The sequence below is a fragment of the Phalacrocorax carbo genome, chromosome 6 (genome assembly GCF_963921805.1).
Source record: "Phalacrocorax carbo chromosome 6, bPhaCar2.1, whole genome shotgun sequence".
Taxonomy (NCBI): domain Eukaryota; kingdom Metazoa; phylum Chordata; class Aves; order Suliformes; family Phalacrocoracidae; genus Phalacrocorax; species Phalacrocorax carbo.
Genome location: NC_087518.1, coordinates 60,519,364 through 60,539,792, shown reverse-complemented (window position 1 = coordinate 60,539,792; position 20,429 = coordinate 60,519,364). Strand labels below are relative to the sequence as shown.

General features: G+C 45.4%; 2 protein-coding genes across 2 annotated transcripts in view; one reads left to right on the top strand and one right to left on the bottom strand.

Moving 5' to 3' along the window:
- PLPPR5 (phospholipid phosphatase related 5) overlaps positions 1–20,429 on the top strand; it is a 283,981-nt gene that overhangs the window by 249,342 nt on the left and 14,210 nt on the right. The gene's annotated exons all lie outside the window — the stretch shown is intronic.
- SNX7 (sorting nexin 7) overlaps positions 19,907–20,429 on the bottom strand; it is a 30,354-nt gene continuing 29,831 nt past the window's right edge. Inside the window, exon 9 of the mRNA XM_064455577.1 lies at positions 19,907–20,311. Coding sequence (XP_064311647.1) covers positions 20,231–20,311 — 81 coding nt within the window. The 3' untranslated portion in view covers positions 19,907–20,230. The remainder of the gene's footprint in view (positions 20,312–20,429) is intronic.

Sequence of the window (20,429 nt, the reverse complement as noted above, 5' to 3'; positions counted from 1 at the left end):
TTCTCACTAGGCGCTTATTCCGATGTTCAGCACACTGCGAGGGGCTTGGCACTTTGCGTATTTTCTAATAACTGCATTTCCTTTAGAGAGATTAGACAATACTGTTGAAATATATGTTTTCCTCAAGAGCAGCAGCAGCATCGTCTGTGTCCCTGATTTCTGACGGATGAGTAGCCAGGTACGGCGGACGTTCTACCCCGTCGCTCTCCACAGAGCACTGCCCGGCGCTGGGGCTTGGCCTAAGTTCAAACAGAAAGTGCGGGACTGTGTCGAAGCAGGTTTCCAGCCACTGGAAAACCCCAGTGTTAAAGCCAGGCTTTTAGCAGCGCCGTGCTCCCTTTCACAGCTGTGATGTGACTGTGGCGCTACCTCTCTTTCGATGTGTGTGCCTTGCTCAACAAATGAGGCTATAGGGGAAAAAAAAAAGTCATCCTCATAAGGCTGTTTGGGTTTTACTTCAAGGAAACAGAAGCAAAATGATTCATCAAGAAAACTGAATATATCTTTATTTAAAAAAAAAAGGGAAAAATATTGAGTATTGTGTTGATTAGTAATAATTTCACAAAAGAGACATTTTCTTCCAAAGGGAGCCTGAATCTAGTTCAGCGTGGCAACATGTAAAAGAGGCCGTGGTGAAAGTAAGCGGGTGAGGAAACGAAAAGCTCCAGCTCCTCGGGAGCTGTCGCCGTCCCTCAAAGGATCTTGTCTGTGAAAGACGCTTAAAACTGATGACTTTTTAAATTAACTCCAGGCATCTGTTACCATAGGGTTCTGCCGAAGCTAAGAGCTTAGTAAGATTCAGAAAAAATGAATTAGATGTATAGATGATGGAAATGTTCATTATTAGTGTAGAGCGGATTTCAAGCTCTTTACAACATAATTAAACCGTTAGGCTAAGGAAACAACCGTAGTCCTGAAGAGAGGACTTCGCCTGTAGGACTGTTATTTCATATTTGCTCTTACCCAACCTCGTGTCAAAAGTCCAGTGCTGATCCCCACCAGACACCGCCTACTGGACTAATCGGATCTCAGGTTAAGTCTACACTTACAAGTCTCCTCTCAGCTATTTTATACCTGTGAATTGGCTACAAACAACTTAATAAAAACATGTAGTATGTACAGTTTGAACTGTTGAGATTGGAAGTGGCATCGTTCTGCTTTCTGCCTGGCTAAATATGCAAGCGCTTCGTAAAGACAGAACCTTGGTTTGGGTTGTTCTGTCAAGGTGGTTTGGGTTAGTACTAAAATACAAGGTGATGTCTTGTCGTAACGGGGCAATAACGTTGCAAGTTTGACAAACGTGATTTGTGTAGCTCTTAAATAGGGTGTGGGACATAAGCAGCTCAGGAAAATAGCATAAATCATGGCAGGGCGTAATGTAAGGAGAGGTTGTTGGCTCATTCCCATGGTGTTTCCGTACCCTTCCCCTTGACTTTTGCGACTGTTAAGGTAGACAAGGTACAGCTGCTCCACGTGTAGCAACAAGGCGTACAAATGCCCCTCTTGATTTGTATTTCAGAAATAATTCAACTATTCATTCAACGAGTAATCACAGGGGAGTATTAATTTACATATGACCTGTAAAGGAGCCGGATGTGGGCATCGTCTGATCTTTCCACATTCCACATTGGTTTGCTCTATTAGTGCTTTGCATGTGGTGCAAAACCTACCTTCTGTCTCTGTCCATTGGATAAGCAGGTGTGGGAGTGGGCTGCAGTCTCGACATGGACTTCTCTAAATTACTTTGAACTTTTGTTTGTTTGTTTTGCATTGCTACTTCTTAAGATTTGTTTTCTTTGCCAGGCAGAATTCCTTCCAGTACTAAAAACTATGGAAAACTTTTTTTTTTTCCCAATAGGAGTGTGAACAGTATTGAATAGTAAAGAAATTACAGTACAGTGAGAAGACATTATTTGTTGCAGTGCTAAACACAGAGAGACAATAAACACATCTATAGATTGCAAGACCGTGAATCACCGAAAAGAAATGTATCAAGACTGTAGTGCAGTTAGTGACAGTGTGCTTGCAGGGCTAGAGGTGTTCAGCAGGTGCTAGAAATCAGCTCTAGCGTTAATATTCCCTGCAGTGATTTAGTTTAAGTTGTATAACATTTACACTTGCTCCAAAAGGAAGATGTATGCTGTGGGAAGAGACTGGATCAATTTTCATATCGATCTGCCGTTCACTCGGGGGTTTTGACCGCACCAGGATCTGATGCTTTTCCAATAATTCATAAATCAAAAGTAATAAACTGCAGTAAATCTGATTAACCCCAACCTTAGTTTTAGGAGGATCGGGAGTATTTCAACAAAATAAAGTCGTCGTTATCTCTTCCACTGGGGTTTTTCATTTGGAAGGACACAGCTATCTGAGTGCGCTGTGCTTGAACTGAGCAGATCCGACTCTAACAGTTTAGGCTTATTATATAACAAATAGTTTGCCGCAGGACCCAAGAGGATGATGTTTTGGGGCAAACTGTTGAATTCCTGTGGGTTGTCATTCTGACGCGGTTAATTGCATGTACAGTTGTAAGCTTAAGGAATTCTCTTCCTTTCAGCAAAGATTCATCAGTGCATAAAATTTGTACAAAATACCCTGGATTTTCATCCATGAGATTTCCTTGGTTAGTTACTGAATTTGAAAAGACCTTCCTCACTTGTATTTCCCTTTGTAATTGTCTTTGCTATAGGAAAAGTAGCGTGTTCAAAGGCAGTCGTTTAATGCTGATAACATCAGAGCTGTAATATTTTTGTCTCCTTGCGATCGGGTCTGTCTGTGTCTCTTAGGTTTTTGATGGAACACAAATGCCCATAACAAATGCCACGGGCTGCAGAACCCTTGACGTTAAGATGTTGCTCTGATTAAGAGGTAGGCAGCCAGTAAATTAGAAATGCTGATCCTCAGATGCCGAGCTGGAGCTTTGATTAGTCACTAGCAATAAATATAAAAGTCATATCCAAATATCTTCCTCACTCATCGATAAATATTATGTGTCATGCCTGTCTCTTTTGCAGCGATACCTCCTGCAACAATGACCAGCAGCCAAAATCTGGCTGCAAGCAGCAGAGAGGGCCATGAAGTGTGTCAGTTGTGTAAGATGAAGGACATAAAATAAGACGCAGATCAAGCGCCTTGTGTAGGCAGCAGTAGCTGCAGCTTACCTGGGCCAGCCTGTTTAATATTAATCTTTCTCACAGCGTGTACTGATTCGTAGTGGATAACCTGGTCTGTGTGGCTTCGCTAAAGCGCCGTTCAGCTGGGGGATCTCTCCCAATGGGGTGCACAGGCCGATGTCAGCGTGTTTCTCAGATGCTTTTGCAAGCGCTGTCATTGCTACCCAACCCACAGCAGCACGCCAGGCGGGAGCTGCAGCCCCGGGCTTCCCCTCGCACGGCCCGGCGTTGGAGCACGAGGCGTTCCCGCACGGAGAACTGAGGCGGGTCCGCAGGAAGAGGCTTCAAAGTGCCGCTGCCCACCCGCAGCCCTCCGGGGAACGCGCCTGGCTCTCGTGCGGGGCTGCAGCGAGGCAGGGCGTCCTGCAGAGCCTTGCGGGGTCCGTCGCACGCGGGCGGGCGATCACCAAGGGGCGAGGGCCGTAAGGGCTGGGCCGAGATGGCTGTGCAGAAGGGCTGTTGCCCTCCCCCGAGCTGGAGCCCCCCTGGCAGGGAGAGCTGTAACCCGGAGTACGGTGCCAATGGACGGCTCTGCCGGCGAGGAGGGATGACGAGCTGCCTAAGCTTGGATGCCTCAGGAATCCCCGTAAGTATAAACGAGCTGTTGGCCATAGCGATTATATAAACATTGATTAATTGTTTTCATAGTGTTTTTCAGCTATTTTTGATATTGTATAACCGAGTCTTAACAGTGATATCGACGTGAAAAATAATCAGTTCTGTTCTGAACAAAATCTAATTTCATAAGGGATCTATTTTACAGTTTAATTTTAACCCTTAACTGCTTGATTTACTTTCTAGTAGGAAATCCGTCGTGTACTCAAAGAGCAAGTACTGTGAGTTTCGAGACAAGAGGAAAAAAAAGAAAGAAAACCACATTGTTCACATAAATAATGAAGTTGAACCCCTGATTCCAATTCAAAGCTCAATTCAGCCTTAACTATAGAGCTGCAGCTGGCGCCTCCTAATAGAAACACTTAAGTGGCCTGTTGAATTTATCCCCAGTGTCCACAAATGAAGTTATAAACTTTCTTTAGAGCTTCGCTTCTGCTTCAATGCCCGCCTGTGGTTTTAGATCTTCTGTGGACCCCACAATAGCCCAGTGTTTCCCTGGCTGGTGGAAAGATCGATAGCAAACCTGCAGACATTGTGTATTTAGGTCTCTGCAGCTGTGCAAACAGCACAATGTATTTTCAATATTCTGCTTTAAACACGCACATGGATAACTGAACTTCAAAGCAACAGCTCTGCTAATTCTTTTATGAAGATGCAAATTACGAGTGTGACTTCTCACCAGACTGGGAGCTTAGCGGAACAATCAGGCTGATCTAAACCCGCCCCGAGGCATGAGCACGGCTGGGGTATTTCTGGGAGTCTAATCCATACTTTACTCACTGGCAGGGTGCAAAACTAATCATAGCCTGGAGTTAGCAAAGTTTTCACGTTCAAACCCCAATACTCGAGTTACCTCCCCTTATAACCTACATTATTTCAGGAACAAGGGCCCCGATTCTGGTAGTATTTGCCGGGATCAAGCGTGAAGGTAAGAGTTTAACCAGGGAAAAGAATTCAATGTCTTCCCAAAGATTCAGTGTGGAAAGACGGAATGTTTGTTAAAGCCAATGTCTTCCCTTTCAGCAAAACCATGCTCAATGGTTGCTAAAATATGTGCCATATTTGGCTCCAGTATACATATTTCCTAGTATATTTTTTTAAAATGAGCCTTAACTTGATAAATGGTTGGCATTTCCCCCTCTGACCGTTACCGTTGTACAGCCAGCTTTTAAATGAAAGGCTGAAAAATACATTAGGTGCCTCAAAGGCAGCCAGAGCGATTTACCATCTTGTTTTTCAGTTCACAGAAACAGATACCGAAGTTTAACTTCTAGCTCTTGGGAAGTCCAACTCTAATTAATTTGTTATAGAAAGTTAAGGCCCAAAAGGAATAAATGGCTTCGGTCACGCCTTCACACTTTTGCCTGTCTCCACACGTGCACCTAGATGAGCTGAAATAATTTGTGTTATTTAATTTAATTTTTAAAAATTAATTTTTTAAGAAACAAGATATTGTCAGCACTTGAACATAAGTGGGTGGGATTTTCAACTTTGAAATGCAATTTGAATTCCCATGGCAGGCCACACACAAACTTACAGCCTATATTTCCAAGCAGCTGGTGATCCCCAATGCGAGAAGAGAATGTTTTTTTCAGGAAACGCCAAGGATCTGTGGGCTGAAATCTTGCACCGTTTTAGGTCTCTCCATCTGAAGTGCGCGTGTGGAGGGAACGATGTAGCCAGTTCTCCAGTTTTGCTGGGTGCTGGGTTTCGTGCACGGTTTGACAAGTCGCCGACGTCTCAGAGGGGACGCAGACAGGACGGCAAAGGGTGAAGCGTGGAAATGAGAGTCCTTTTTCACGGGGCGGGCGCAGCAGCAGAGCTGCTCCTGGCAGCTCCGTAGTTGGCACCTCACTTGCGCTCGTGCTGGGGCAGTAACAGGTTGTCCTGTATAAGCCCATTGTCCCCCGTGAAAGCCAGTCCGATTTTACCACGGGGAAGAAACTTCCCCTCCCTGTGCTGCGCCAGTTCTGTGCGTCAGGGCCAGAGTGCCGCTGGGCTGGCACCGAACCCGGGGGTTGGGCACGTAGCATTTGCTTATTTATTCATTATCTCTTTTTTCTCTTCTCTCTACTCTTTGATCAGAGACTCTCTACAGTTTTTTATTCTACCTCCTTGTGTTCCGTTTCCCAGTCGTCTTTTCTCTACTGAGTTATTTCCTCTGGGTCTTTTTTCCCTGTTCATTTTTTCACAGCGTTTTTGAAGCAGAAAATGCACCAAAGATGCTTCGAGTTTGAGCTGAACTTTAAAACCCGCAGTCTTTGAGGGACTTTGGGGCTGGGGTGGATTCACTTCCCTGCGGGGTGAGGAGGACAGGGTGGGCTCAGCGTGTGCGGCCGGTTGGGCAGCCCCAGCGGGCAGGGCAGGGACCGTCCCCAGCAAGGACCAGGACGAAATAGGAGCGGTCTGGTGGGAGCTGCGAAAACAGCACCACAACCTGCCACCCAACCATTGATCCCCCTCATTGGTGGAAACGTGAGTGCTCTAAAGTTAATCTGAAATTTTCCAAAGCCTCCATATTTGGTAGGTGAACAAGAGAAATGCTGTGAGTGATAGAAAAAGCCTGGCAGTAAGAGTCTTGTAGCATCTTACCAGCAAGCAGCAGGGAGGTGAGCGATGGTGACCTTCCAACGCCGCATGGAAACGATGGGGCAAGGCCATGGAGAGCAACTGTGTGAGCGGGGGAGAGGGAGGCTGGGCAGAGGCGATTCCCTGGGCTCGCCCAGGAGCTGGCACAGGGGTGAGTGTCCCACTGCGACCACGTGTGCTCTCGCTCCCTTCCAGGAGTTTACTGTGCCTCCAAATTATCCTCCTAATAGAAAGGAAACGCTAAAAGCCGGTGCAGCCATGTGCAAGCACCCCTGAAAGACATGGCCTGCTGGCACTTCTTTAAATCTGGCATTTAAAATTGCTCAGACAGATGGAACAAAAGTATGCGGTAAAATGTGACATTTTGTTTTATCATCTATATTTGTTAAGTTAATTCTTCTGATCATTCCCACTGTCAGTAGCGCTGAATGCGAATCGGGTTCTGACAATCCGCAGTTTATAAAAACCAACTCCAGGGGTCAGACAGAAAAAGAATAACTAGTAATTAACTACAGGGTGCGCATTCGTGGCTATGGTGGGGGACAGCTCAGCCTCGCGGAAAAAAATGACACGATTCCAAAAAGTCACAGCTTCTCTAGCCCATCGTTTACAGACCGCTTCTCAGTAGCAGTTGCCCACTTCGTGGTCTTCCTTCTTTGTGTTTCTGCCTATCAAGGTTTTATTAGAAATTGAGAAAGAAAAAAATATTTGTTTTCCTCACTGTCTTCCAAGTTAGTCCCGCTTGTTTGCTTCGGTGTGTAACAGAGCACCTTCTCTCTGTCCTCTTCAAAGCACGGCTCCATTTGATACCCGCTGCCTCTCCCGCTCGGTGATTCAGTCCCTGCTGCCCTGGACACCCTCCCAGAGCCTCTGCAGAGCACAGGTACGGCTGGCAGCGCTCTCAGACCGCAGCGGATACCCACACTGAGTTAACTTCCAAATCGTTATTGCAGAGAAGCTAACCCTGAGGGTCAGCACTCCCTGCTAAGGAAAGGAGGAGGTGGAAGATTGGCCTAAGAACAGAGCGAGCCCTGATGCTGTCAGAGATTGCCCCCCACCTCTCCTCTTCCAATCTGGTCAGGGCTTCAGCAGCAATTGTATCACTTCATGTTCATTTAGTGCTAAATTGGGAATATTAAACTGTAAATTATTGAACTTTTAATTAGCAATTAAATTAAAAGCAGCCTCCTCGCTGCAAAAGAAATGTCATTGAGAACTAACTTCATATCTGACAGTATTTTGCAAACAGCTTTACTGCATTTTATAAGTGATGCTTTTTTTCTGGCTGAATATCAGTGAAGCCTCTTGCTGACATCCCTCCAGCCCGGGATCGATGCTGACCTCTTGCTGCTGCCGGCCGCGACGCTGCAAGGGAAACTCCCCAGCACTGCTGTTGCGCTTGGTACCAGCGTTACCTCTTTCAGGCTTCCCAAAGGCTGGATATGTATCGTGTAATCCCAGAACGGTTTGGGTTGGGAGGGACCTTTAGAGCCCATCCAGTCCCACCCCCTGCAGCGAGCAGGGACATCCCCAACCCGAGCAGGTCGCTCAGAGCCCCGTCCAGCCTGGCCTTGGATGTTTCCAGGGATGGGGCATCGACCACCTCTCGGGGCAACCTGGGCCGGGGTTTCACTGCCCTCATTGTAAAACATTTTTCCTTATACCCAGTCTAAATCTCCCCTCCTTTAGTTTAAAGCCACCACCCCCTGTCTTGTCACAGCAGCCCTTGCTAAAGAGGCTGTCCCCAGTGCAAGTCATACCCACCCCATTTCACGTTGAAGGACCTTGTCACCGGGGTTAGCCCATGCCGTTGGAGGGTGCTGAGGAGCAAAGGGCGAAGGGGGGTGAGGACGGCACGGGCAGCCCGTCGGCTAGTTGGCCAAGCAGCGCGCTCCCTGTCGCCAGCACTCTCACTGCTGAATGCGTTCGCTTGCGCACCGACTCTCATGGCCTTCCTTTCCAAGTAGACCAAAATGATGCACTTATTCGGTGGCTATTTTTTTTTTCCTGTATCAGAACTGTTAAGTGAACCTTGAGGAGTATTTTCAGGAAGCCGCTTGCGAGCGGGGACATTTTCAGCAGACGCACCAAACACTGCGCGAAGCAGAGCTTCCATCGGGGGCAGGCTGGATGAAAGTGTCGACTCGTCGCCACTCGGGCTTTCGTTTGCACCTCTGAACAATACACAGGCCGGGGAGTATTTGCAGAAATTATTCAGCAACGCATTTCAAATAATGAATATTTCAAGTAAATCATTATGGGCCATACTTGAATAGGAAAAGAGGCAAAATAGCTGATAAATTATTCATGCAGCTTTAGCACTAAAATAATAAATATTACATAAATATTACATGGTGTTGGAGGGAAATGAAGGATTGTGAAACGAAGAAGGAAATTAACTATGAAGGAAAAGCACCTGAAAATTGGAGAAGGTGAATACACAGATTTGAGGTATCTGAATAATAATGAAGAGACTAAGGGGAGAAAATAAAAAGGATAACTGTGAATCACTTTGAGAGGCAAAATACTCTTCCTCTTCAGTTCTTTCGCTACAGAGAATATACAAACTTCTCAAACTTCCTTCAGCTCTGTTTAAAAACAAGACAAAGAAAACAAAAGAGCCCCCAGAGTTAGCCAGGTGGGAAGACAGCAAGGTCCGGCGAAAGGGAGTTACAGGATCAGAAGTCCTGGTTTACAAAAGGGCCGTAACATTTGGAGAAAAACACCATTTTGAACCTCAAATAAGGTGTTACTTTTATTTTGCAGAGTGACTATTCTCACCAGCTTAATGCTGAGTTAGGACAATAGGACTGTATATGTTTAAGGGCAGAACCAAAAGGCTTCTGTTGCCACTGAGCAGCACTGGCTGCTGTGCCATGACGCGCGTCCGAGCGGTCCGTCAAATCTGCGCCGACCCACCGCATCACGTAGCAACGTCATTAATTCCTCATTTGCTGCTTCGCTCAGGTGGCGCGTGTGCAGCTTCTCACTGGTTTTATCAGCTTGGCTCTTCGTTTTAACATGTGAAAACTTGATTTTTTTTTAAATCTTATTTTTGTGTGAGAGAGGGAGTTAGCATTTTTTTTTTCCTTCCAAATCCCTTCCTCTTTACTTTCCTTTTCAACAGTAAGTATAAAATGGGAGAGAAGAGAGGAAACAAGTTTAAAAACCCCAACATATTCCAAACAGATTTTGAAAAAACTGATCTTTCTAGAAGTGGAAACGGAGATACGCTACACATTTTCTTTCCCAATGGACAATAGGCTTGGGCTTCTTTTAACCTCAGGAATAACACACTAAAATGACATGTTTTACGTTCGTCACTTCCGTAAATGTCTCATTTACAATTTCTGTCATGGGCACACCCGTCTCCTCCTCATTGGACATCTACCAGCCTTGGCATATCAATCCATCTTTTGCACATCTGCTCAGAAAATGTAATTAGTTATACCCATATGCTGCGGAAGTACACGATAAAACTTAAGAAACGGAAAAGGCCAAGAGACTCGCCAGCCTTTCTCCTTCCTCCTAGGTGTGTTTTGCTGAAGACAGAAAAGCGAGCAGCTTTCCTTGCCCTCGGCCACAGGGTGGGCTATCACTGTGTCCTACGCAACTGCAAGAGATGAGGCAAAAGCAACTTCGCGTTTATTCTAATACTTTTGGCTCTATTCACTTGACAGTTATAATTTGTACCATAAAAAGACATACTATTCCCCAAATAGACGTACCTTCTTTTCTCTGGTCATTAACATACTTATGACCATGCCCTTGCAAAGAAATTATAAATAAGGCAGACAGGGAGCCTCACTCGAGGGTTTGCGACCTGGGAGAGACCCCGATGGGAAGCGCTTGCTACCCAAAATGATGCTCATACACAGCAAATATGGAAACTCTAAGCTTTTTGAGAGCCGTGCTCAGTTTTGGTGGCAACGGAGAGCGGGACTGCAGTCCAAAAACCGAGCTACGCCTCAGCAACCAAAAGCTGGTTCAGTGGCATCTTTGTGCCGCTTTGGCTTGTGGGTAGAGCCGTTCCTCGGTCAGCCCGTGTCCGGTGGCCATGCCGCTGCCAAAGGGCCGAGCAGAGGGCTGGTGTAACGCCCTTGGCCTTCACTCAGCCGCAGGAGCCGCTAAAATTTGCTTTTTCACTAAGCAACGTTAATGACCTTGCACACATATTAGGCTCTTCTTTCTTACGACGCCATGGTTCAAGGCTATAGGACTGGAATGGAGCTTTATCCATTAATCCCAGCATCTTCAAAGTTAACCCCAAAGGATGACATATGCTCCGGATACACTATAGTCCCATCTCCATGGTGAGGGCTTTGCAGCTGTTCTCAAAATCTGCTGTAATGAAACGTTAGTTTTTTCCCCTGGATGGTACATTATCAACCTCAGTCGGTGGCATGTTTAAAACCCAAGATTACAATTCAATTCACAAGAGATTTGAGCTTTCAACAGGACCTCACCAGCACAGTGTGGAGCAGAAGCCGCTGCTAAATGATACGGTGCAAAACAAGCTCTGAAAATGCTGAAGTCTGTCAACTCTGTTTTCTTACTGAAATGCAAAACAATGTGTCGCTGTTCACTATCTGAACTAATTCCTGGTGATTTGGCATTACAGAAACACCATTTTGGTTCATCTCTGACACACCACATTTATTGTGTGTATGTTGTTTAATGGCTGTACGTTTTTCTTAAAAACAAAACAAAACAGAACAAAACAAAAACCCAAAACAAAAGCAACTTTCAAATTATTAGCATCCTTTTACTTCAGTAGGGGGTTCAAAATCAAAGCTGCCGTACCTCCATCCTCCCACTTTTCTTTTAGGGTTAATTTGGAAGAAAGAAAAGCTCTCCTAATCATAGAGATTTAGCTTTCTTTATAAACTGGCTATTTTAAGATCTGTTTACGAGATCACAATATGAAACATCATTCAAAAGCAGTGTGAATTGATTACATCCTTCTGAAGAACATGTAGCAGTAGAATATGCATTTGTAGCTGTTACACTGCCCTATAATTAAGGCTTTATTGCTTCCCTTCTAAACACACGCTGCTGCTGCTGGAGAACAGCTGAGATACTTCAGATGAGACAATGGAAAATGCTCCCCCAAACGAAGCCCGTCGCCCCCCAGCCTTCTAGAACCAAGGGGCAGAAACACCGTGGTCACTACCAAAATGTAAGAGTAAAGTCAAGATGCTGATTACGTTTTTCTGCTCCATTTCCTTTTTAATTAGCACATTTTTCCCAAAATACTAGTAATAACTTGAATGTTACTTAATTGGGAGACTTCGTATTAGAGTCTTTGGTCTGAAACAGAGTCTTTGGCTGAACAGAGTCTTTGGTCTTTTCATTCATTTCTGTGGATGCTGGATCACAGCGTAACGGTGTCGGCACTCGCGTCGGGAATATTCACGTATCCCACAATGAACGAACAGAGCAAAAGACAAGAGGCACCGTATAAATACATTTGCATGGTTAGAGTTCTTCAGGGACCTCACTCCTGCTCTGAACTGATCTCACTTTTTTGGAAAACTGGGATTAACACTGCAAAGCCCAGCTCCTTGCACTGAGCAGCTCTGCGGGCAGCTGAGCGAGCCGAGTGGCAGCCGCCAGCCCCGCGGGCACGCGGCCGTGCCTCGTGACGCGGCGCGCGCCCTGCCGTGGCGTTGCGCACGTGCGCCGACACCCTTGCTGTATAACGACATAAGGAATAACGACTTGGGGCACCCGAACGTCTGGATCGGTGTTACTGGAGAGGGACGCCCAAGGAAAATCGTCACAGCCTCGCAGATTATTTGTTTTGAATAAATACTTTTGATGAATGAGATGACGTATTAAAAAGCAGATATGAATTAATATTGTTTTCCTTAAAGGTCATCCATAAGACAAATGCTTCTGAGGGCACGCGGACACATAAAGCAATAATGTTGATCGGCTTCATCAAGTTGCAGACGACGACTTTCTGAGCAGTGAGGCCAGAACTCCCATAGCAACCCTCACAAACTTGAGACGCAGCACACGTTTGGTGTATGTAGCAAGCCGTATAAAGCACGAACGGGAACATTTCGCGTTAAGGATTAAAAACTAAGCTAAATATAATTTAAATCATAAAAGCAAATATCCTTCTCATTGTATCCAAGGCATTTTTTTCCTTCCGTACTATTTTTTGGCCTTCTATATTCTGAAATCTGTGTACAGACTGCAGTCCAAGTGACAGATGACAGTTATCTTTGCACCGCTCCCAGCATCTCTTCTGAGTAACGAGACAAAGTGCAGCAGCTCCTTTTGCTCCTCGGCCTCTCTCAGCCCTGGCGCTGGGGCTAAGCGCGCCGGGGTTACCTTTCCCAGCGCCTGGCTGGCTCCCAGCCCTGTGCCCCTGCTCTTTGCCAGCTCCTCCGTCGGGGGCTGTGTGCCCTGGCCTAATGTGGCTGTTAGAGCCGGTATTAAACCTGGGTAAGGTGCTCAGCGGGTAAGCATGAACCGGTGTGGGACCTGTCGGAAGCGGCTTTGCAGCTCTTATGGGGAAAAAAAAAACAAACCACAAAACAAGCTACAAAAAACCCCCAGGGAATGGCTTCTATTGGTATCTGCATTTTAGCCAGAAAGGGCAGGCTTTTTTCACCTCAGTTAAAAGAAGCTGGCTAAGACTTGCCGGTTTGACCCAGTATAGAATCAGAGAGTCATTAAGGTTGGGAAAGACCTCTAGGATCATCAAGTCCAACTGCCAACCCAACACCCCCAGGCCTCCTAAACCGTGCCCTGAAGTGTCACATCTACATGGTTTTTGAACACCCCCAGGGACGGTGACTCCCCCACCTCTCTGGGCAGCCTGTGCCAGGGCCTGACCGCTCTTGCAATGAAGACATTTTCCCTCACACCCAACCTAAACCTCCCCTGACGCAGCTTGAGGCCGTTCCCTCTCGTCCTGTCCCTGGTGACTTGGGAGCAGAGACCGACCCCCCCTCACTCCAGCCCCTCTCAGGCAGCTGCAGAGAGCGAGAAGGGCTCCCCTCAGCCCCCCCTTCTCCAGGCTAAACCCCCCCAGCCCCCCCAGCCGCCCCCCAGCACACTTGTGCTCCAGACCCTGCCCCAGCCCCGCTGCCCTTCTCTGGACACGCTCCGGCCCCTCAAGGCCCTTCTTGTCCTGCCTTTCTGTATGGGGTAATCTGGATAGGGCTGATGCTGGGCTGTACCTAGAGTCTCGCCTCTTCAGTGAAAACTCAGAAATGAAGAAAAGGCTAATATTAAAAAAAAAAGTTCTAGGTTTAGTCTGCAGTAGAAGTGTTTTTCTTCATTTTCTGTACCCATATGTGACAAAATGAGGCACAACTGTGTTTGTATAATTTTCTTAAAGGCTTGTAACAGTTGCATGCCATAGTGCACAATCATAATCACGGAAGATTATATATCAGTTGCTTTTTCTGCTTTTGCGCCCACCCTTTTATATTTCTCCATTATTTTTCTTTCCTCACAATAGGACGGTAAGAAAATATGTGCAATCGCAGGAATAAAGCATCATGCTGGAGGGCACCAATAAATATTGAACAATTTACTTCCCTACGTTAAGCTGTCACAATTAATTTCCCTATGAAATTTGTACTGTCCTGTCAGTGAACGAACACATAGTCTCCCAAGACCTACTCTCGCTTAGCTCTTTTCGCTCAAACCCGATTACAAAGCTTTCGCTAACCTTGCGTTAGCCTCGCTTTTATGTCAGCAGGGTGTCTGCCAGGCTTTTATTTTGTTTATTGCAAAAGGAATTGCTGGTGGACAAAAATAGGGGAGGATGTATTAAATTCCTGCGATAGTTTTTCTCTTCATAGACTTACTCTCGATTTTCACTTTCACAGACTCACAGAATACTTCCTAGGTTCGAAGGGACCCTCATGAACTTCCCTCTTTTGCTTTTATTTTATAGAAACGGTGTATATTGAAGTATCAAGCAGTAAAAGGAGATGAAAAAGCATTAGTGATTCTGAAGCTTCAGCGAGCTGCTCCTCATGTAGGGAGTCCCTGCCGGCCCTCAGGGCTCCGTGCCGGCTTCGTGGGGCCCAGGCAAGGCTTAGGGGCTCCTGGGCAGGAGCTGCAGATGGTCAGGGCAACTCTGGCTTTGCCGTGTAACCCAAGAGCCAAATAACGCAGCGCCCACGTGAACCACCAGTTCTCCAGTTAGACGTACGGAGCGGGGTCATAGTCGTGCACGCATGGAGCGCCTTGCTCAGCTCTCATTTGACATACTATTTTTTACCTCCTGTTGAAAGCTTTGTTTGTTATTTAAATGAATGCAATTCCAGAGAACAAATTGAAAACATAAACATCTTATTTCTTTTCATTTGCAGAAGAGCCTGGTGAGATGATCTACTTTCGTTAAAAAAAAAATAAAATTAAAAAATCACGATACAACATTGCAACCACTTATTTTTTGATTAAAGCAGCTCACCCAAAAAGGCAATTCAGTTGCTCCTTAAGCTGACATAGTGCTATAACAACCACTTAAAGAACAGTGAATCTTCCCCACACTGTGTAATCAACGTTGCCTTGATTCCAAGGAATTTCCTTAGTTTGGCTTTGACAGTTAATGGCTTGCTGGCAACTCTGGGTTAATTATTAATGCAGACATAATAATGCTTATTCCTTAAATAACCTTCTAAGCAATACAATTCTCAAAGGACTTATTCCTGCTGAAAACTCAGTGTCATGTCACTGTCTAGATCAAAAATTTTAAACCTCAAAGTAGGGCTTTTTGCCTGTAGGAAAACTAATACAATGGTTTTTGATCCTTTTTCCAATCATATTTTAAATGAGGCTATCCTTTTACAGTTCTGCATTTCTTTAATTGTGTATCGTACCTAAAACAGGCCGTACCATCACTTTTCAGGTCCCCAGAACCTCCCAAAGCCAGCGGAAGTTTGTGCTGTCCCTTTCAGGGCCGGATGAGCTGTCTGTTCCTCCCAGCAAGGCTGAGCCACTGCCAGCGGTGGGGCTGCACCCAAACATCGGTGCAGCTTGGAAAAGCAATGCAGTAGGTTTCTGGAAGGAGTTTGAGGTTCGGTTTGATGGCCAACATTTCTTTTAATCAGGCTGTATTCAATAAGCAGCCTCTGTGGGATTGCATAGATAAGGCTTTTCTCTCCCCGTGATGATGGCGGGGCTGGAGTCAAGGCAACAGGAAGCCCATCAACAGGTCGTAACTGGGTCACGCACTAAAGCGGCAAAGCTGTGCAGAGCTTTATGAACGTTTTTGCTGCCCAGGTGCTTTCTGCTAAGGCTGTACAATTTGATCCCGTAGCCACTTGTGTCAGACCCACCAGCGGCCAGGCAGGAGCTCCTCCATTTGTCAGAAAAGGTTTATTTAGCCATTTTCTTTGAGTAAGCGTAAAACATATCAGAGGAGCCGATTACAGACACCTCTGCCCTCATCCATTCTAATACCAGCATTATCCTTATTTTAGTGATGCTATTGGTGAAATCCTGCCCATGGCTGTCAGACAAATGAAAGCATTTCGATATGTAAACTTGAAATCTTTTTGAAAAGTCACTACTTTGGGTGCAAACTGGCAGCAGCAGGGGCCAGCAGCTCTTTTTATATGCCCATTTTTATTTCCTTTTTCTCTGGACATGCATCTTGCCACAGATGACTTGCAGCTTGCCAGTCGATGGAGCGTGCACCAGGCAACCATTTAAAATCATTCAGTGCTGAGAGCCACTGATGTCTTACCCATACAAGCCAGCTCTGTTTTACCTTTATTACCAGCAATTGGCACTGCTGACAGGTTTTGTTCTTGTCTTCCTACGTGGTTTCAGTCTAATGTGAGAGAAGCGCATTGTTTACAGGCCCTACGTATGAACCAGTAACTTATAAAGAGGCAGCATGTTCTCAACAACTGACTTCTTCTTCTGTCTTGGAATTGTTTCCTCTTTATGGGCAAGACACAGACCACAATGACTAAACCTTGCAGCCCTGCAAACTGCAATCCTGCATCTCTCTGAGGAAGTCGGCTGCGGGTAGCCAGGAGCTGGGGTTTGCACCCTGAACTCTGAGCAAAAGGAGGCCTCTTTTCCTTCTTTTCAATATTTATTTGACTTGTGCTTCCCAGGTACCCGTACGTAAAGTCAGAATGCTCTAACAGGCACTTTGAAAGCATTTGATGGGTAAGTCACGACTGCCTGCCAGTGGTCCCATCTCTGGCGCTGGGCAGGAAGGGCGACGCTGTGAAAACGGACTTGCCAGGCCAAGAAAACACCCTGGGTCACATTGTCTCTGGCTGCCCGAGGAAGCTGATGAGCTGTGCCGGTTCTGTATTCTACAGGTGGTGATTATCTACCTAGGAAACTGCAGCTGCCGTTTGAATTTTCTATTTTACAATAAAACACTGATGTCTTTAAAGTGCTCTCACCTGAAGTTTAGAACAAAAACCACACAGAGCTGGATGGGAAACTTTCTGCCGCTCACAGCTGTTGTTTCATGCTCTCTGCAGGCAGACACACTAAAACATCGCACCATTTTTACGCTGGTTTCTTTTCTTGAAGATCAGGTTTGCCTTTTAAGTGTTTCATTAATTTCAGTCAGCAAATCCGCAGAAGGAAGTCGAGGCCTCCAGACAGACGCTCTTAGCTGTAAGCAGCTGAAAGTTGAATTCCTAGTCAGACCTCTGGCACTTCAGGAATTATTTAAAGTGGTTGGGCTCTAACAAGCTGGACAAAGCTATGTGAAAACAGCAGAAAGAAAATCCAGTAAGAATAGGCAGGTTGATTTTGAGTAATCGAGTAGTGTAAGAACTCTCCAAGCATCAGTTTAAGGAAGGTGAGACTCCATAAAAGAAAAAATCTTTGGAAATAGGTCTAAATACACAATAGATTTTTCTAAAATTATGAGTTTCAGAAGTGTTGTTGCACAAAGCAAAAAGGACGATGTTTGACTGTACTTAACGATGGGCCTCGGTTTGGCGTGATAATGCTACTAGAAAATCGGAAAATTAACATGGTCACAAGAAAACCTTTATATAACTGATTACTAAAGTCTTTCCCCCCATATGTTATGGCCTAGCTAAAGAGGACAAGAAATTAAAAACAGCTCATGAACATAATGAACCACAGCCCACATTTTTACCAAGGATGCAAAATCCCCGATGGTGCGTCTGCCTTCCCAGCGCCTCAGAGAGCAGCTTTCTGCTCCGGCAGAACGCCCAGGTGACAGCGATGCAACGCACACCGGCGCTCCCCATCCAGGCGCTCCGTTTTCTTAGAGGAGGCTACATTAGAGGCACGGGATTTCATTTTTGGTTACACTTAAATATTCACAGCCTTCCAGGTAAGCCTGTTCTAGCTCAATTTCTTGAACTTTCGCTTGTCTAGTATTTAGAGTGTTACTGCTGCCTGTCTTGCTGGAATCCTGTTTATAGGACTGTACACTACCGAGAGATTAGGAGCCGAAAACAGCAGGGAAAATTGAGTATTAATAAAAGCAAATTAATGCGCCACTGGGTAAAAGCCAATTTTCTGATATATACACACAGCGATAGAAATTAAATTATTTAGTAACCTTCAGAATAGCTCTTAATGTTAGTGGGCAGTTCTATGGAATGGCAGCTCAGCGTTCAGTGGTATTTTAAAGACTAAATTAGGACTTAGTACGAAAGAATGATGAAAAAAAATCAAAGCGTAATTATGACAACGTGCACATTTCTGGTGTGCCTGTGTTTTGAACACCGGTTGCAGCAGCACTAGAAAATATAGAGAAAAGCAATAACAATGAGCACAAATGTGAAATGCCTTTTGTACAAGACGATATTAAATGACAGCTTTACCTCTGGGAAAAGCAGGAGCACTTGGAAGACACACTAGAGGTTGTAAATTCTTGAGTGGCACAGGAAAGACAAACAGGAAACAACTGTCCATCTCATCTCATGATTTAAGAGGCAGCGGGCATTACCTGAAATTACTGGGTAGCTGGTTTAGGCAGTCGCAAAATGAGTTGATTTCTCCCTGCAAATTAAGTTGTGGAAGCCATTGATATTCGGCATGGTAAATACTAAAAGTTTAGGCAGAAAAAAATAAAATTAAGCCCAGGGAACGGCGTTAAGGGCTGTTAAGCACATTGCTAGCAGCTCTGATGTTAAAACCGAGAATCAGCGGGAAGGCTACAACGGAAGAGCAGCATCGTCCAGCCACAGTGGTCTTCCCTGCCTCCTGCGCGCATCCGCCGCCAGCGCTGCTGGACGGGACACGGCGCGGCACAGCCCTTCGGCACCGCACCGCCGTCCTCCGACCAGGGACTCGCCTCTCGTCCGTTAATTGCCCAAGGTGGGAGAGGGGCATGCTTCCGGCAGTATTTCAGAAGCATCTGAACTGCTGTTTTATCGCTGGGAAGCGAAAAAGAGAAAAAGCTGACCGTTGATTAATACTTCATAGGGGCAGCATGAGAGCAGGCTTCCTTGCATTGCCGAAAGGCCGTGCTGGTATTCCAGGTCTCACTTGTTGGGGTTGTTCAGCCTGGAGATGAGAAGGCTGCGGGGAGACCTTATTGTGGCCTCCCAGTGCTTAAAGGGGGACTGTAGGAAGGATGGGGGCAACCTCTTTAGTAAGGCCTGTTGTGACAGGACAAGGGGTGATGGCTTTAAACTAAAGGAGGGGAGATTTAGACTGTGTATAAGGAAAAAAATTTACAATGAGGGCAGTGAAACCCCGGCCCAGGTTGCCCCGAGAGGTGGTCGATGCCCCATCCCTGGAAACATCCAAGGCCAGGCTGGACGGGGCTCTGAGCGACCTGCTCGGGTTGAAGATGTCCCTGCTCGCTGCAGGGGGTTGGGCTGGATGGGCTCTAAAGGTCCCTCCCAACCCAAACCGTTCTGGGATTCTGTGATTCTTTCCATATTTCAGACCTGGGCTTGCTCAGACCCTAACTGCCAGGGAGGACACCTGCAGGAATTACACATGCAGACTGACAGACCTTTTGGGTGGAATAATTCAATGACTGGATCACTTTAATGCATATTGCATGGGCAAATCAGCTCATCACTTTAATGCAAAACTCTCTTCTCCTTTCTTATCCCTTTCTCATCCACACTGGCTACCCGAAGAGGGAGGAAGCGAAGCATTACAGGAGGGTCAGCCACGGGCGTGAAAGGCTCGGTCCTGCAAGCTTTTTGATTGGCAGGATCAGGGCTGCGACTGACATTGCATCATTGTAGAAACAGTCTGTTTCATGAACTGTCAGTTTTTTCTTTATCCTTTAAAAAAAACGCCAAATTGAAAATGTTTAATAGACGTGTAAATACTGCAAAGTGAAAACTGATTTAACAGTACTTCAAAGCAGCATTAACCTCACAGAACATGTTCAGCGTCTTTCCGTACCACGTTGCCACCAGGTGACTAGCACGGTCTATTAAAATAATCTTAAAGAGCTCCTTACAGACTACGCTAGGCAATTTTACAAGTACAGGAAATTACTCAACAAAGAGAATATAACAAGCATGCTACAATACCAAAATACTTATCAAAGGCTGGGATATAGAATGAAGACAGGCTTTCCTTATTAAACTTTTTATTAAAATTGAGCTATTTTTACATATTTAAAATACTTTATATCCAAATTAGGCTATATTTATGAATACAATTGTATGCAAACACTTGCATAAAAATATGTAAAATCACAGCTAAGCAATATAAAGCAATATATAGCATGTGCCAAAATGTATTTCAGGATTAGAATACCTGAGTTTTCAATAAGCTGGTTTCCTGCATTTCACTGATTTTTAACAGTTAAATTTAATAATGTATCTGATCTCGTATAAAGCACTTTGGTTGGGAGAAACTGCATGGAAAAGGCAGAGATGGAGCAGAGAGATTGCTCAAGGCCTATCTTCAGAATCTTCTTCCACATGAAGATCCACTCTTTGAGATGCTAGGAAGGACTCCCATGTAGCAAGGCACTTGAAAAAAAAAAAACAACAAACCACAGGTACATATGAATATAGCAGATAGATTTCTGTAAAACTATAGCCAAGGGGAAAAAAAAAAATGAAATAAGAAAAAAAAAATAGCAGAATA